This window comes from Chroicocephalus ridibundus, chromosome 15 (assembly GCF_963924245.1).
Source record: "Chroicocephalus ridibundus chromosome 15, bChrRid1.1, whole genome shotgun sequence".
Lineage (NCBI taxonomy): Eukaryota > Metazoa > Chordata > Aves > Charadriiformes > Laridae > Chroicocephalus > Chroicocephalus ridibundus.
The window spans coordinates 5,904,443-5,919,454 of NC_086298.1; the positions used below are offsets into that span (position 1 = coordinate 5,904,443).

The 15,012-nt window shown below is 48.2% G+C and overlaps 1 protein-coding gene across 1 annotated transcript in view; it reads left to right on the forward strand.

The window, feature by feature from the left end:
• LOC134523806 (collagen alpha-1(XXVII) chain-like) overlaps positions 1 to 15,012 on the forward strand; it is a 163,093-nt gene that overhangs the window by 57,983 nt on the left and 90,098 nt on the right. Inside the window, exons 13-14 of the mRNA XM_063353197.1 lie at positions 9,247 to 9,300; positions 13,767 to 13,811. Coding sequence (XP_063209267.1) covers positions 9,247 to 9,300; positions 13,767 to 13,811 — 99 coding nt within the window. The remainder of the gene's footprint in view (positions 1 to 9,246; positions 9,301 to 13,766; positions 13,812 to 15,012) is intronic.

The following is a 15,012-nucleotide window of genomic DNA, read 5'->3' on the forward strand; positions in this document are numbered from 1 at the left end:
TCCCCCTGTAGCTCATGTTTGTGAGTGATACGCAGCTGTGTCCCGCCACTGTCGGGTGTCGTGATGGGGATTCCTGCCTGCTAACCTCAGGCAAGGGAGACAAACACCTCCTGACAGCACAGGCTCTGCCATCAGGCTCTGGGAAGCCTTTGGCAAGTGCCAACATGCTGGTGAAGTGCTGCTGCGAGGAGATAGCTTGACAGGTGGAGCAGACCGTTAAGGAGCAGGCACAGAGGGAGGATTTGTGCTCGGGATGTGTGGCCAAGAAGGCTGACACCTCTGCCTGTGAGAACAGTTGGAGTCTGCCAAGGCAAGGTGGGGAGATGCTGCATTGCTTGGTGACCGCACAGGAGGAGGAGGAGGAGGAGGATAGGTGGCATGCAACTTCAGACAAGCTGTTTGGCTGTTCTTTGCTGTGTGCAGAACAGGGATAACGCACTCGGCTCTCCTTTAAGCTCAGTAGCTGAAACTTAGCTGATTACTGCTCAGATGTCAAGGAAGAGGTGCTACAAAGTGGCATGTGGATTTTAAGTATTTGGAATCAGTGCATAGGTGAGTCCAGAAGTCTCCCTTCTCTCTGCCCATCAGCCACAGCTTGGAGGCTGTGAGAGCCAGCAGTGATCTGGCAGCCACTCTAACGTAGCCTCAGTCTTTGTTGTGAGCATCAGCGTGGTGGCACGCTGCCGAATCTGGCATCCGTTTTCCATGAGCTGACCACAGGCGGGGTCCCCCTTGCCAGCTCTCAGCTTGTAGTGCGGCAGCGCCTTCTTGCCAGGCTATTTTTCATGTCTGCTGTCTTCTTCCTTGTTGACTTATAAAGTTAATGTCTTAACTTCTGCCTCCAGTGAACACCAAGTCTCGATATATTCTTTTTTTCCTTCATCTGATAAGTTGTTAGAAGTGCCGGTGATACCCCTGCGCACCCCACCAATACGGGTAAGCTGTTGCATCATACGAAAAGGTATTGCCTTGCGGGAGACACTAGATAGCAAAAAGCAGGGCTGCCTTTGGGTTAGGAGGGTTTTGTTTTACAGCTTCCCCCAACCTTGTGATATATGGCTAAGATAACTCCGTGGGGAACGTCAGTGCATGGGGTTTTGCCAAGTTACACAGTCTCAGCTGTTGTCCATGCAAACAATGGGGGAACATGTTTTGCCATGTGTCTGGAAAGGCTGGCATAACCGCAAATTACTGAGAAAATAAATTTTGCTCCTCTCTGTGGGGACTAAGATGAAAAAACCTCCTCTCTTCTTGCTCCAATCTTTTCTCTGCTTTGGATGCAGCTGAGGTCCTTCCTTATATTTGGAGTGAACCAAGCAAGAGTCTCCTGCACCACACAAGTTGAGATTTGGGAAACTGGTAACAGCATTTCAAAGTACCTCTTCTTTAACAAATCATTGCCAAACTCTAGTTGACTTGAGTGGGCTCTTTAGGGGTGCAAAAAGGCAGCCCGTACGGCTTTTGTTGTAAGAGACATGACATAGGCATACACCCTAAGAGCTCTCACCTACAGCCCTGGCTATCATGGCTCACACGGGCTGCTAATGGCCCAGCCATGTCTCTTTTGTCAACGAGGTTACCTACCAAAAGAAAGGGAGGAAGAAAGGAGCTGTACTTCTCTTTAAAAACTAAGAAACATTTTAAAGAAACATGGTAATTAAAACTGAAAAATTTCTAAAGAAGTAGGGATAAACTGTGGTTTCCCACTTAGGTCGGCGGTAGTTCAGTGTGTTGGTCCACAAACCATTTCCTAAGATTTGAAAGAAATGGGAATGACTTTTTAACTGATCCTAAATGATGTTATCCCTGTATATCCTCAGAAAATAAATATTTACTCTTCCACATAGCTTCACTGCTCGGGCCTGATTGACCTGAGCACTTGGTGGACTCACCCTGCAACCCATAAAGCATTCCTTCCCCGCTGGTGTCCCCGTTCAGGTCCAGCTGTAGGCCCTGTGCATATAGAGTTGTACTTACAGATGTGGCCAGCTAAAGTTAGTGGGAAAATGTGCAGACCTATTTGTACAGGTAAATCCACCAGGTGAGCTGCAGGAAGGAGCACAAATGGCCTGTAGGAGTTGATGGACAGGACTTGGGTAGCTCGCTGTGTCTTGTGCCAGCATGCCAGCAGAGCACCAAAAAGTTTGGTGCCTTCTTCAGGAACTTATTGATTCAAAAAAAAAAAAAAAATTGCTTTTAATCCTTTTGTTTACATGAAAAGTCAACTGGAGGTCCTGAAAATTAGTAATTGAAAAAACTCCTCTTCAACTGGGAGAGTTTTAGCCCATAAATTGGATTTTTTCTGTTAGCCATCTAAGTCAATTCTTTGCTACAATTTTTCTTCATTAAGCTACATTTTTAAAATAGATTTGGTTTGAGTAATCAGTGACTTTTTTAATGCTTCAGTTGGACACTGAAACTGGGCAGCTGGGCTCTCCTCCCCTCTGGGCCTGGTTCACCACCACGAAATGCAGGCGCGAGCCCAGAGCAAATGTCACCATCTCTTTTTGGCTCAAGTTGTGTTCCACAGGTCTGGAGTTTCCCAAATCTCTGTGGTGAGGTGCTTGCATGGTTACTTATCACTCTGATATCAGCACATGTTCCTGTGTTTGTCATTACATCATCCAAATAACCTGGCAAGGTGGACAATATTAGCATGTATTTCATTTTTAAAGAATGGGCAAAACAAAGTATTGAAAACACAGGGAAAAGGGTTTGAAAGGCGCCAAGACCCATAACTTCTACTGAGAGAAAAAACAAACTCAAAGGTGGTTTGTTTCCGATAATGTCGCTAAGTGACTTGTCGATTGTAATTCAAAAAACTCGTGAAGAATTGAACTGAGGTCTCTGAAGCACAAGAACAGCTTTTTTCTTTCAGGGAAGTGTTCATTCATAAATCAGGTCAAAGCCCCAAAATTATTTTCACTAGAAGTTCTAAGAAAAAATAATGCAACTTACCACTTTTGAGTCTGAAAACATTTTGATCACCAAAGCTGCTTGACTTTCTTAAATAGGAGGCTGCTTGATTTGGAACTCTTGGCCATAAATAATTAGGAGTGGTGGCAGAGTCGGTGCTCTTCAGCGTTGGGTAATGGGGTCTGTGTGATCTGCACTCCGTTGGAGCCCCCCAGACACGACAGAGATCATATACGAGTGTAAAAGGAACAAAGCAGATGGGCAAGAGGGCGGAGGGGCTATCAGTTAACTTCAGCGATGTTCAGCTGAAGGGGCTTCAGGGGACTTTTGCTCGTGTTGGGGTGGAACAGGCTGCCCTGGAGGGCTGTGCTCCCACAGCTGGAGGGATAGTTGTGTTTAAAAATGCCGTGAAATCTTTATCCAAAGAGGAAAGAGGATGTGACACGGAGCTGTGAAGTCTCCCAGGGAGAGAGAGCAAACCTCATTTTCGGGTGACAAAGGAGCAGAACTGCAGCAGGACCGTCGGTCCCGTACCCAGCTGAGGATGGCATCTCCCTTCTTTTCAGGGATGAGAGTTGTCACAGTCCCTGGTCTAGCCTGAGCAGAAGGCAGAGGCTCCTGCATTGCTGCCTGAATTAAAGGTGGTGAGCCGGCGCGCCGGGAGCGCGGGGTGTGCCAGGTTCCCTTTAGGGTGACTCTCGCCGCTCGGGGACCCAGCGCTGGGTCTGCGCCAGCCTGTTTGCCTTCGCGACCACCTGCGGAGGGGCTCACGTCGGCTCTCTCCACCAAGAATGCTCTCAGAGGCGTATGCCGCCAACATAAGCTACACTTGTTTATTTTATTCTCCTTCTTTTTTTCCAGTGAATGCTTTCTCTCACCCTCAGCCCTGCTTCCCCACCACCACCTTTTTCTTTTTTTTTTATGTCTAAATTGTTTGACTTGCAAGTTCCATCCCTGGGGACAGTCCTGGGCAGTGATTCACCTGGCCGGAGCCAGCTGGCAAATAGAGTCTTTTGCAGACAAGACAGGAGGGCTGGTTGGTTTGAGCAGCTTCACCTTCAGCCAACAGGAAAATAAAATCCTATTTTTGGAGAAGGATTCTGTTGGCGTGAAGACCTGCCAGGATTCCTCGGAGCAGCAGCTGCCAGACTGCCTCCCTTACTCCAGCAGGGAAAGTGTTTTAAACTGAATCAGATGTTGTATACATACAACACACCCACCCACACGAGCACACCTGAAAAGGCCTTGGGGAAGCAAAGCACGCGGGGTGTCTCACCAGTCCCTGTCACCGGACAGCTGCTTCCAGGGACAAGGGACAAGAAGTGGTGGCGTCTGCTCAGACCAGGAGCAGCCCTTTGGCTGACAGCAGCAAGAAAGGGCAGACTGCTCTGTTTTAAGCAGAGGAAGAAAGGAAGGGGAGGTGGAGGGGGATGTGATCCCCTGGTGCAGGAGGAGCTGGTTCCAGTGTCTGACTATGTCTGGTTGCTCTCAGCAGGAGCCTCCTGGCGTACAAAAAGATGCCCTTTGCAGGGAGTGTGGATGAAAATTAATTAAGGCGCTATTGTAGGATCTCAAAGATAGAGATTTAGTTACTGGTTCAGCTTCGGATTTCTCAGCGTTACCTGGGATAAATCAGTTTGCATCTCTCTCTGCCTCAGTTCCCTCTCTAATGGTGGTTCCTCGGTTTCACCGACTGCGGTGAGGACAAACTGTGCAACCTCTGTAAAGCTCTGCTTGGGGTGAGGACAGGAGAGCCCAGAAGCATCAGGATCTTTCTTAGTGCAAAGCATCTGCTTGTATGCTTTTTTCCCAACTCCTCTTCAAGCTTCATCTTGCTTCTTTCATTGAACTTCTCCTTCAGACAATGTGAAATCCATTCAGCTGCCTTTTTTTCCCCACCTCCTCTCCGTATTTCCCAGCTGTGAGACAGAGCCAAAAGTTTTGTCATACCTGACTTCAGCTGCTGCGGAGGAGCACCCCGCTGGCTCTTGGCCAACAGAACTTGTTAGTCGAGCCTTTTCCTCCTAGCTCTGCTGCCATTTGCCATCCCTTCCCAGTCCCGGTCCTTCTCTGCATGTCCATTCCCTCCCACAGAGCAGGCAGGGTGCAAGGCTTGGTATTTTTCACGAGGGTGTTTTTTCTTTGCCGTCCCAATCCTTGAGCATAATTTCCAGGGACCAGTCTTCCTGGAAAAACAGCTGCACCCTGAAAAACGGTGGATTTTCTGTACCAAAAAAACCTCTGCACTCACTTCGGGAAGGTCAGGAGACTCCGAATGTGCTGGGCTCTTTAATCTCTTTCACAAGTCTCCTGTAATGGGCCGCCAGTTGCGACCTGCCTGTCTGCCAGCACCATAAAACGAGCTTCCTGCCCGGTGTGTTCTCCCTCAGTTTGGGCTCCTCGGGCTGCTGGAGCAGCGCTCGGGAGAGGAGAGGTAGCGCTGCTTACAGGAATGAAACAAATGGGATAACAAAGTCCGCTTGTAATTCCTAGGCTGCTTGTTTCGGTTGAATTGTGCTAGTTTTGTTCCTGGGGAACATCTCTGTCCTTTAGGCTCAGGCAGGAGGGGAGAGGCACTGAAAAAATAGCTTTTACAGACATGTGAGATCCAATAAACTAGGACACTGTGGTCACTGGAACTGTTATTGTGGTTTAAACTGCTACTGCTTACCCCATGGAAAGAAAGTGCTTTCTTTTCATTAGGGGCTTAGAAGATTGATTGTTTCCTGCTGTGCACAGGACTGCATTGGGAAAGCTTTCACAACCTGGTTTGGGTCTTTGGAGACCGTTTGGATACTGAAATATCCTCCTTCGTGCCACAGCCACCAGCCTTGGGCTCATTTAATGTGCAAAAGACTGTTAATACTTGTGTTGCCAAGCTCAAATGTTGGGCAGGGATGCCTGGGCTTAGTTGAATCGAAGCTGCTTTTTCCATTTGTCTCCTCCTCTGGGTTTGTTTTAGAGCTCGGGTCAAAAGGTGTCAGGGGACCACCCATCACCCCGGAGAGCCGTGAGCCGAGGCTGGGAGGGGTGCTCATGCCAGCAGAGCAGACGGCGTGTTAAGGACGCTCAGGTGTTGCCAAGGATGGGGCATCACTGCTGAGTGGTGTCCTGGGCCTGGCTGTTGTAGCAACGATGCCAGCCCACACTGGTCTGGGCTTTCTTCTGTTTCCTCCCACTTTGACCCTTTTCCATCCCATCTTGAGGACGGGCAGACACCCTAGCTCCGCAGGGAGAGTCACAGGGTGCTGTGAACGGGTTTTATTGTTGAATCTCTTGCTTACTGGGTAGCACTGGCCGTGTGACCGTGGGTGCTCAGCTCTCCGCCCTCAAAACATAAGAAGAATCTGCTTTTTTAAATACTTGGAGATTGGAAAACCTGTGTAAAAGCTAGATTTTTATTAACTGTGTTACCAAGTGCCTCAAATCTCCTATGTCTTTATCTTTAAGCAGCAAGGTTAGTACTTGAAACTGAGGCATAAAAAGAGATTAGTGGGAAACATGAATTTAAATAGTTCCTTATCTGGACACTTTTATTCTGGCAGAGGAGTGTATTGTTTATATGATGTTGGAAGACATTTAAAGCAAGTTTTGAAAATGCTTTTCGTCTGGAGCAAGCATTCCTCTAGATGATATTACGCTGCTGTAGCAATATTGATTTAATTGTACTATTCAAACTAGTAAAACCTTGCCACCTTGGCAAGACCTTAGCTTGAAAGAAGACACCTCAGCAGCCCCAGGACCAGGCTGCTCGGTGGCATCCACGGGTCACTCTGTGCCCAGCTTTGCCCCCTGAGAAAGGAAAGGTACAGCTGGGGGAGCGCTGAAGGCTGGGACTGAACTCTGCAGCAGTGTAAGTACAGTATCAGGCTATGCACACTCATATTTTCCTTGGCAAGTTGTATGACTGTAAACAGCAAAATATTCCAAGGCAGTCTTTTTTTTTTTTTTTTTTTTGGTCTGCCTGAGCAATGAGTTTTCCCTGCACATCTCTGTTCTGATCTTATTGATTCAGCATGTATCAGAGTTATTTTTCCCCTTTTTTTCATTAAAGAAAATTGTAGCCACCACCCCCCACCCCCTGCCTTCCTGTTATATTTGACGTCTTTGTCTCTAGATGGCAGAAGTCTGTTTCCAGCGGTTGCTTACCACAGCTTCTTGGCATGTGCACAGGCTTCAGGGATGTAGTGCCCAGCTGGAAAAAGGCAGACGAATTTCCCATTCACAGTGATGCCTATAAAATAGAAGTGGTGATTCCAAGCAAGCGATAGCTTGTGTCCATTCAGGAGTTGTACTGAATGCTGTAGGGAATTGGTACAGAAGAGGTGAAATGCTGGCTCTGAAGTCAGCGGCAGAATTTGGGTTGTTTTAAACATGTCTCCCATCTCTCACCTTGGTTTTGACCAAGTATCTTTTTTACCTGGTTGTGTTGACCAGGAGTTGTAAACCCTCAAGATGAAGGGAGGTCTTGGATGACATCTTTGACTGCAGTTTCCCGGTATAGTTTTCCTATTCTGTCCACTGCGATTATTTCAATTTTCAGTCCTGCTGATGGGCTTCCAGATAGCGTGTTGCTGTTGGCTGTCACATTTTGCTTCCCTCGAGTTCCCTGGAGTTAGGCGCTGCGTATGCTCTGCCCATGGGGAGCTCCTCTAGCAGACAATGATTTCCCTTTTAGCTCAGAGTCAAAGGAGGTCGATGCTGTGTCATATTTTGTCTCTACTCCATCTCAAGGGGCATGCAAGAAAAAGAAGTGGAGAGTCGCAGCAGTCTCTTACCTCGGTGTCACGGCCTCCCCAAAGCATTTTCCACTGGAGCTGAAGTTCAGAGTAGCCCTGAAGCTGCTGATGTTTGAGCTGGTCCCTGGTAGCCCTTGGCAGCCAGCTCCCTGTCAGTCCTTTGCTGAATGAAGTTCAAGCTTAGGGGAAAATTGAGTCCAATCCACCTGAAACTCAACTGCCCCCTCCTTGAAAATGTCGGTGTAGTGACTAAGAGGGTTTGCTAACCCCAGCGGTTGCGTACCCCTCCGCTGAGCTTGTTCTGAGGGAGACAGGGCACGACAGGACAGGGAAGAGCAAGCGGCTGGATGATTTGTTTGTGATAGGGAATTGGGGGGAGCACAGGGTCTGTCTAAGAGTGCGAGAGAGAACGTGTCACACCACCATGTTCTGGCTCTGGCTCAGTACCTCCACTCTTCCAAATTTGTATCGGATATAATGAGATGATGATGGAGTCTTTTGTGGTGACTTTTTCATGTAGTAAACATGGTCTTTCACAGCTCTGGGGTGTGGACCATAATGAGCTTGGAACCGGTTGTTCCTCTGGCAAGCTGAAAGGTTGTGAATGCATTGAAGTGAATTCACTAAGCATCTTTGATCAGCTCCATTAAGCATCTGCATGGGCTCCAACACGCATTAAGCTGTTCAGCTATCCTATGAGAAGGGGGTACTGTTAAAATGATTGGGTTAGTAGACAGGATGAAATAATTCAGATTGACAATCCATTTTTGAGGATAGTCATTGCAGTGAAGTTTATAAATTCTTCCAGAACATAAGGGATTTGGGACTGACTTTTAAGGAAGTAGCCTATCAGTAGGATATCTCTTCCTGAAAGAGGGTAGAAAGCACTATATCTGTAAATACAGAGTTTGATCTTCCAAATGTGGAATTATCATTTCACATGTAATCTACACAACATAATCTTCAGGGCTGCATATTCCTTGTTAGACATACTGGCGCACTTGGGTGAACCAAAAGGAGGACAGAAGGACAGGTTTCCACCCCTTCTCTCTGCTACGCACACTCACGTTGTCTTTCTCCACGGTGCTGCAAAAGCCTTGCCTGCCATATGAAGCGTGCCCAGGGCTGGTGACTGGTGCTGAGAAAAGGCACGGCTGCTTGAGGGCTGGACATAGCCTGCAAGACAAGGTGTGAACAAGTCAAGTCCAGCAGCCTCAGCATTGGGTGCTTTTCATAGCATGGCCAAGGAAAAAGCCTTCCTGTCTCCTTGCTGATTTTTCCTCTCAAGGCTCCCATTAGTTAATGTGCAGCTCATGGCCGAGCCTTGTAAACAGTACTTCTGGTTACCCTTCATTGGCCCCAGGAGAGAGCAGTGAATCAGAGCTCTCAGCCTTGTAGAGCTTCTCGCTGAGCAGATGTGCTGGTGGAGCAGGAACAGTTTGGATGAGGACAAGCAGCTGGATGGTCCACACTTCCTTGTGACCCACTGTCTACCAAAGCGCTGCACTGGGTGCAGGGGGAGCAGTTTTTAAGCTGTCTTTACAGCAGGGTGGGTCAATAACTAATACTCATGTTTGCCTCCTCTCCTCAGGGTTTTCCTGGTGATTTCGGGGAACGAGGACCTCCAGGCATCGATGGGAACCCAGTAAGTTGATAGCTTTTTCCTGTCTTTCTTTCTGTTGCACTAGACAGCACACTGTACTGCATCGTGCTAGTTAGAGCTGAAAGAAGCTTTAAAGTTTGGTGGCAACTGCTAGCATTTTGGTTTTGTCTCTCCTGAAAAACAAATGTACCTCCCTGCCCTGCTCAAGCATGCTATGAATTCCCAAGTTTGACTCAACATCCTCTAACTGCCAGGTCATCATGTTGCCATTTGCTTTCTGTCTCTGTCTGTTGCCTTTCTTGCACCTTGGTCTGGATAGATGCTTTCTCATCCTGAGGATATGACTAGAAGAAAAACCAAGAGCGAAAAGGTAGGGATGTCACTCCTGATGAACAGAGAGTGGTTGTAGCATGTTGTCCATACCACAGGGCCTGATGCAAAGCCTGAGACAGCGGCAGGGATCACCTTGTTGACTAGTGTACTCTGGGTGAAGCTTTATATGAATGTAGCAGGGAGACCTGGGCCCACAGACAGAGGAATGTACCATCATGAGGCACCACAGATGGCTACTTGAGTGCACACGGCCTGCTCTTCTGAGGTTTCATGTACTCACTTGCCTAGAGGTCTGAGGTACATAGAGAAAGAGGCATGTTCTTCTCCTTTTCACCACGTTTCATTTTCTGATGCAGGTTAGCAAGCTGGTACCACTTGGTTTGCATCTCACTAGCCTGTAGAAGTAAGCTTCTAAAGTACTTGAAGCTCAGTACCTTTCCTCATCTGAAGTCAATGTTAATGCTGATGCAAGAAGTGCCAGATTCCCTGCTCCAGTGTCTGGGAGCAGTGGGACACGTACCATAGCCCAGGCTTCTCTTGCCCTGTCCCGTGCCTCAGCCAGCTCCAGCGCTGCAGTGGGAGAAGTCTCCAGGCTCCTGAGTTCTTGGCCTCTCTCCGGTCTTCATCTGACCCCTGCTGGCTTTCTAAGAGTGGGATGTGTCTCCTGGGAATTGGGTCAGGATGGTCACAGAGACCATTTAAGCAGCTGGATGCTGATAAGGTTTGTTTTGCTCTGCTCTTGTAGCAGTTAATACCAAACAGTTGGATACCTGCTGTGTTTTCCACTACTCACAAAACATGCCCTTGTGGATTGAAAAAGTTCTCAGATGTATTAATTATTCTAAATTATTTTCTGAGTGACTTTGTTGGTTCTCCCTCAATTAGCATGCGAGCAGTACTGATTCATCTTTGAAATTCCTGCTGTCTTGGTTATTCACACATAATCACAGTGTTGCTCTTGGTGTTTGATGGAATGATTTGTGTGAAGTAACCCGCTCTGTGAGAGTCTTCGAGTTCCCATTCATCATATGTGCTGCATAAAAGTTATTTTCACAAGCAACTCTAACCAGCAAGCCAAGCTCAGCTACACTCCAGCCTTTGTGGGAATTCAACACGAGAATCACAAATGCAGTCAACTGAAAGAATTAGATTCCCAAGGAATACTTCTGCTGGACTTTTCCCATCCTTCAGTCAACTTAAGCCATGGGTCAGAGTGGAATCAGTAGTCCCAAAGTAGAGGACTTTCTATATTGTATTGCTATTTCCAGCCAGCCCACCAGGAAGAGCAGGAATCCTGGAGGTCAGGAAGACTTTTTTTTTTCCCAAATAACTTGTTTTGTTTTCTTTAAAATTTGCGAGTTGTCTAAGCTCCATTCAGAAGATTTGCTCAATGTTAGCTGAATGCCAGTTCCCAGAGCATCAGAGAAAAGCAAATGTCCCTTCCGTTAATTCATCCAGAAAGATTGCTCTTCTTTCATCTTATCAACGGCTTTTAAATATTAATGTGCCTTGGAGATTGGAGAATGAAAACAGACTGTTTCGGCTGCCTTAAAGGGAGGTTCACAGGGTCACAAGCGGAGTCACAGACGCAGAAAAATGCCAGAAAGTCTGTTTGTGGAACACGCAAATATGCGGGGTTTGCTAGGTGGAGTATGCGGCTAAATTGTCGGCAGGCGGGCAGGCTGCCACGGGTCCTGAACTGCCCCAGCTCCGTTTGATCCACAGAGCACTTCTGCTGCTGCCGCCTCTGCCGTCGCATGGGGATGGCTGAAGCCGACAGTCTCTGATCTTCTTTCCGTCCCCTCCAGACAGACCAAAGACTCTTCCAACCGCAGGGGCGTTTTTCCCTCCTACCAACTTGTTGAGAACTGTTGAGCCATCACATTCCAAATCCCCGTTCCCGGAGCGCTTTAGCCACTCCAATTAGTCTCTTAATCACAGGAATTAGACATGGGAAAGGACTGTTGATTCATCTCCTTGTCTCTTGTCCCAGCGCCCAGCTCATGTGCTGAGGAGAGCAGAGCCCAGGTTCCCTCGCAGGTCAGGAACCAGCCTGTCATTATCGACAGCCAGAGGAGAGCACCTGTAAATCCTCCATTTCCCAGGCCAGAGAATGGCTGAAATTAACAACTAGTCCTGTCCACCTCTCCCAGGGGAATCCACCCCCTGCTCTTCCAAGAGGAAATCCTCTTGCATTAGACATGAGGCCATGTGTTTCCACATTTACCCTTTCCCTTGAGGAATACCCACATGACAGTACTTGGAGATCTAGGCAGTCCCTCCCGCAACTGGTACGACCAAGAGCCGACCATCCATCCAGGCTTCGTCCCGGCCACCCTCGGAGCCTGCAGAGCTTACTGGGAAAACCAGGCCACCGTGCAGCTCCTGTGCTCGGCATTCCTGGGGATATTCCCTCTTCTGGCTGAGCCTAGTAATGCCAGGCCTCGACTGTAAGCTTGAAGCTGACCTTATTACAGTAGCTCTGAGGACACAGAAATCCCACCCGTGAGGAACAATTGCTCCACAGATGTCCCAAGTATGCAGGAAAGGAACTGGCCATAAAAAAGCAATTTTAGGCTGGTTGAGATTATGAAACGCTTTTTGTGTGTGCTTGCCCAATAGTCCTTTACTCCACTTCCCATAAAATAAACACACGTAACCCTTTACCCAAGGAGGCTGAGCACATTTAGTCACATTGCGTCCCCTTCTCTTTCATTCTGTCACTAGGCAAATCTTTCCATAAAAGGGGAGCTTTATTGCACTGAAGGGAACTCCACCAGATGTGCACCATAAACTGAGCTGGTCTGTCAAAGAAAGTAGGCAGCGTGATCCAGAGCAGGGGTAGGGTTGTCTGAGCCAACGGGAAGTTTAGTATTTCCAGTGCACTTGTTTTGAGAGGCCCTGTTGGAGACGGAGGTGTGTAAGAGCAGGTCCTTGCCCTAACAAGCAACCTACTGTTGATGCAGCAAGGGAGCACGAGATCCACGGAGGGAGAGACAGGGACGGGTTGAGCATCACATAGGGTTTGCTAAGGTACCTGGGGACATAGATGGGTGATTTGTGTGGGTCTGATACGCCTTCTCTGCTGTACTTCACCTGGGATTGCCATCAGGCGCCTGCCGGCACTCCTGGCACCTGCGTGTCTCTGGAGCGCTGGCACAGGGCGAGTGTGTGCTGAAGCTGGGAATTCAAACCAGCCCCACAAACCCAGACAGGAGTCTGTCCCCTGCAACAGTGTGCTCTGAGGTGCCCTTGAAAAGCCTCTAAGAGGAGCTGGTTCTTTCCAAAGTGCTCCTGCTTGGGAGCAGTCTGTAAGTGATGGCAAATGGGCACAGAGCCCAGGAAGGAATCTCTGCAGTCCATCTCCTGCGCTCTGCGGTGTGCTTAAAAGTGGCTCATGGTCCAAGCAAGTGCTGGGTTCCCTGCAGGGTTCCAGGGACAGAGGTGCTGAGCCGCCTCTCCCCGGACAAGCTGCAGCCCAAAGGCTAGGGCCTTTTTCTAAAAATTAAAGAAATGGCTAGTTGGTGAATGAGGCAGAGTGAAGAGGATGCTGCTGGTTCCCCACCTTAAACCAGCTCTTAGGTACAAGAGGAGCAGCCTCAGAGCACCCCAAGTGCCAAACACACTCCCAGAGCCCGTCATCCCACACCAGAAGCTAGCGTACCCTCTCCCCACACTACCCAGTTTAATTTTCATCCAAATCCTCCTTTTCTCCTGAGTTTTACTATTTCTTTTTCAAAAAACCCCACCTTTCCCAGTGCTGAGCAGCAGCAGCAGCAGCAGCCTCTCCTTCCGACCTTGGCTTTGCTGCTCCCTGGTCCCTCTCCCTGCCCTGGTCCCTCTCCCTGCCCCTGCCTTCCTCTCACCTGGGGCAGGCTCCCCGCTCCCCTGCCTGCACAGTGAAATGCCGCTTTTATCCAGCCTGCTCGTGGCAGGGCAAGGCAGCCTTGCAAATAACTGCAGAGCAACAAGCAGCCCTGTGTCTGGAGAGGCCGCGCTCGCTAAGATGGAAGTTCTCGATCACTTTGGCTGGGGAAGGGGCTGTGTGGGGAATGGAAGGGGGAGGGACAGTCTTTTCCCTTCTCTTCGCTCAAGCTCTTGAAACACTGAGCTGCCTTTCAGCCTCTGTTTGTCTACAAAGTGTCCATAACCATGTCGTTTGTCTTTCCTTTTAGGGAGAATTGGGAGCCCCAGGTCCTCCTGGAGTCCTTGGACTCATTGTAAGTACAAAACCAAATGGAGATCTGGCTTCTCGGGGCTTTAACCCTTTCAGCCTGCATAACTACGCCCAGATTTTCTTCTTCCTGTGGCAGGGCAGTGAAGAGGACAACTGTTTGTCTGGGGGAGGCATGATGTCTGGGGAGAGAGGAGGTTGCTTGGTGGACTGAGAGGTGGTGGAGGGCAAACTCTTCCTAAGCAAAAGGGAACAGATTAAAGGTTTGCTGTTAGTGCCCTTATTCCTAGATAACTCACCCTTTTGATAACATTTACCAGGGTATTTCTTTGAAGATGCAATACTCACTCCACACCAGGATCTTTCAAAAAGCAAGTCCCTGTGAGCAGTAACCTAAGGACACACAGTTCTTGCTCACTGGAGAGACCATGGGCAGGAACCTTCTGTCCTCTGACTATACAAGAATTTTACATGCACTCTCACCATCCCAGCACTAATCCAGGTAATTACGTACACAGCCAAATTCCACCCTTCATTACACTCTTCCCCAGCAGGAGATAGATGGCTGTAAGGATGGGTGGCAACTCATCCTCTGGCAGCTGTACTGCGGGTTAGTGAATGCCCGGCTGAACAGATTACAGTTTATTTTTAGGTCTCAGTACTTGTTTCAAGTAATTTCCTTCCGTACTACAGCATTCTTTCAAAATCATTCCTCCTCAGCTATGATAATCCACGAAATCTTGAATTGCAATGAATGGTTAAAAACCTTCCCCTTTTGCCTTCCCATAGCTTAAATTCTAGGTGTGTGTATGAGATCAAGACCTCAATTGCCCTAGACATCACACAAACATAGAGCACCAAACCCAGAAACCTTAGACTCCATGGGGAAGAAGCAGAAACTATGATGGAACAAGTGTACCCATCTTGCAGATGGGGAATTAAGGCTTCAGAAAGGTTTTCATGGAGCCGGGAATTACTTCTTCTGTTAGTGGAGGTGAAAGTAGCTACTTTAGCCACAGCAGCAGAAGGATGTTCTAGCAAAGGGCTGTAAGAGGAAGGTTGATATTTAAAAGAATACAATTGAAGCTATTGTCCAAATTGGATCATATCTCTCCTAGCTTGTGGAAAGATTTATCTTAACCTGGTTGCTGTTATCTCACAGATATTTGTTTGTTGGAAGGTGAAAGGTCAGACACGGTAAATGTGATTAAGATCCTTTGAGAGGTGATGGAGTCGGGGGGTGGCCT